Source organism: Notothenia coriiceps, unplaced genomic scaffold (genome assembly GCF_000735185.1).
Source record: "Notothenia coriiceps isolate Sejong01 unplaced genomic scaffold, NC01 NC01_scaffold00008959, whole genome shotgun sequence".
In the NCBI taxonomy this organism is placed as follows: Eukaryota; Metazoa; Chordata; class Actinopteri; order Perciformes; family Nototheniidae; genus Notothenia; species Notothenia coriiceps.
In genome coordinates this window covers 288,089-291,205 of record NW_011341660.1, presented here as the reverse complement: position 1 = coordinate 291,205, position 3,117 = coordinate 288,089, and the positions used below count along the sequence as shown (strand labels likewise).

General features: G+C 42.5%; 1 protein-coding gene across 1 annotated transcript in view; it reads right to left on the bottom strand.

Moving 5' to 3' along the window:
- The window catches only part of mtcl1 (microtubule crosslinking factor 1), a 67,972-nt gene extending 67,366 nt beyond the window's left edge, over window positions 1-606 (bottom strand). Inside the window, exons 1-2 of the mRNA XM_010770532.1 lie at window positions 519-606; window positions 173-177 (exon numbers count right to left, since the gene is read on the bottom strand). Coding sequence (XP_010768834.1) covers window positions 173-177; window positions 519-606 — 93 coding nt within the window. The remainder of the gene's footprint in view (window positions 1-172; window positions 178-518) is intronic.
- Window positions 607-3,117: the final 2,511 nt, after the last annotated feature.

Below are 3,117 nucleotides of genomic sequence, written 5' to 3'. Positions count from 1 at the left end.
CAGTGTGCATGTTCCTCAGGGTCTCAGCAGTTACAGGTGAGGTAAAGAAAATAAAAGAGAAAAAGGTCAGTAACAACACTTTAAAGTAACAACACTGAATAATTATCTCTTTTAATAATTTTCTCTCAGTAATCACTCAACTACTGTCTTTCCAACAAACAGATTGACTCACCCTCACTGTCATCACAATGACACATGTCCAGAAGAATGTCATGCAAAGCTCCCTGCCTGCCTGCCTTCCTTCGACTCTCCCTGAACTGCTTCCTTAGCACCCGGTGGAGGGCGCAGTAGGCTACTCTTCAAATGTTTCACGAAATACTTACCATGATGACTACTCTTACTGTTTAACATTTTGGTGTACTTCATGTAATAAAATAATAACTTCATGGTAAGGCTACTAAAAATGACAAGGCTAAGTAATGTAATGCTAACTAACGTGCTCGCCAGTCGTCGCTACTAGCTAGGTAGCTAACTTGACTATGTTCCATGCACAACATGTATATTACCTATGATATTACCTGATATGTCTGATCCAGCGACTCCTGGTCCTTTCATCAGACGGGAAGCGATAGAACGAGCAAGTGGTATGACAAAGCACACAGGCATCTTGTAAAAGTGAATTTATTGGAGCAATCTCTTATATTTATTGGAGGGAATAAATCAGTTATGAAATCTTCTTCTTCGCTTTAATTACGAGTCTCAACCACTTGGAGCATTATCGCCTGTAACATCACATACGCGACCCAGAATGGGATTTGGGATTTGTAGTCTTTGTAGTCGCGTATTTTTCATAGTCTTATATTTCAACAGTTTTACGACAAAATGTGACTTTTTTGACATGGAAATGATTGTTTAAGATTGACAAACATCATATGTGTAGTTCGTGGCACAATTCAAACGGGATCAAAAGATACGTTTTCTCTCTCCATTAAATTCAATGTATAATTTTTCGCTTCCGGGGTCCCATGGACCGGAAGTAGATGGGCGTGACTTCGCCTCTCTATAGAAATACATTGCTTTTAAAATCGTGCTGTGCAACACGAAAAAAAGGGGGAAATCGTGTTGGTGAACACGAATCAATAGATAAAAAATCATGTTTGTGAACACGAAATGCCATGAGACTGGGTTGGTATGCCACACTAGCAATAAAACAGAATTGGTTAATGTGCTTTTATTTTTGGAGCTTGCAACATATTGAACATAGTGAACATGCATATCCCTTGTACTCCTGGGTAATCCAAGCTAACTGCCTCAATAATGGAAAAAGGTACTTAGTACACACACGTTTTCAGTGGAGGAGGATTCATGTTATCAAGGGAACAGCTCTCTGGAGCTATCCTAATGTCAAAATCATAAATGTGTTGTGTTATGATTGAGCTTTTGTACATCTTGTAAATCAGTGAACAAAAACACCTTGTGTTGGGACAGCTGCACTCCAATAGCGGATCTTTTTCTCCAAAAACAAAAAAAGGATTCAACAATGCTGAGAATCCAAATACCTATACAAATTTAATAATCCAGGTAAACAAAGGTTTGACTGTGATGCTCACAGGAGCGCAGGGCCTGCTGAGAAACGCTAAACCATTTAATTAAGACATTTGATTAAGGCTGATGATCAACACGTCCATATGGGGGCTTAATGGATTCACTTATAATCAAGCAAGCTAACCACTCAAAACAAAGAGCCTCTCAGTTGGAAAGACTTTACCGTGCTTATGTAATGTGAGTGCTGTTGATACAAAAACCTTCTCTGTGACTAATGATATCTGAGCCTTGGGCTTAATCCAGTATGACTAGTCCTGCATGTAGAGCCTAGACTAGAGCATGATAAAGTGAATCTAAACACGCACACACACACACACACACACACACACACACACACACACACACACACACACACACACACAAACACAAACACACAAACAAGTACAGTACATACAATACGTTTAATACTCCTTCTCTGTCGTGTTTTTCTGCCTGTTCACCTCCTCTCCTCTCCTGCAGGTGTTTCTGCGTGGACTGTCTGGACATCCTGGTGGATCCCGGAGCGTCGAACAGCGCTCGCCTCCTGGACCCGTGGCGCTGCTACATGTGCCAGCCGCTGCTGCAGTACGGCGTCCTGAAGCGACGGCATGACTGGAGCCTTAAGCTGCAGGAGCTCTTCGCTAACGACAGCGGACAGGAGTTTGTGAGTTATCTTCTATAATAATCAAATGCACAATCTCCCTAACCGTATGACACTTTTTACATCACAGACCAACTGTTATTACATTTCACCTCAATATAATGCTTTTTGAAATGTAATGATCAGAAAATGTATTTGGTCATTGTTGACAGATATTTTACCCCTGCGATAACTACCGCAATACTGACGTAAAGTAAAATAAACTTATACAGTGTTTCCCACAGAATTTGATTCTAGTTGTGGGGGCATACACAGTCATACACCTTATAACAAAGGGTTGTTGTTGTTGAGTCATTTTCTTGTCGTTGTATTTGTTTGACAGTTCCCACAGATACAAAAGCCGCGTTCACACCGCAGTACTTTTCCCACTTTAGTTCCGATATAGTTCCGAAATGTCGCGTTCACACCAAAAAGAGCCGGAACAAAAATGTGTTCATCAGAACCTTTTTTACCCCCTTTTTAGTCCCTGCTAGAGAGCAGGTACTTTCGTGGGAGAAAAAGGTCCCTATGTCTGATTGGCTGGGCGGATTGCAAACCACGCCCCGTAAAACTCCCAAAAAGTTTTGTGAGGCCGCCATTTTATTATCCTCGCATTAGCATTAGCATTAGCCCAGCGCAGAAACGTAGAGAGACTAACTTATGGCAACACAAAAGAAAACATGGGAGCGGTGGAGATGAGGAGGTGTCGGCGTTCTGCCGATTTACTCTGAAGGCTTCAGTCGAAGCTGCTGGGAGTCCCAGCAGCTTCTACTGAAGCCAGTCCCCAACAACCGGGGACTTCCGGCCGGGGACTTCGGGTGGCAGTATACGCCATGAAGTGGTTTGCGGCCTGCCAGTAAACCCAAAGCAGAAGAAGAAGAAGTGACGTCAGCGGCTTCATTTGCCTAATCCACCCCCACGGACTTATTCCGGTGTGAACGCGATCTGCTCTT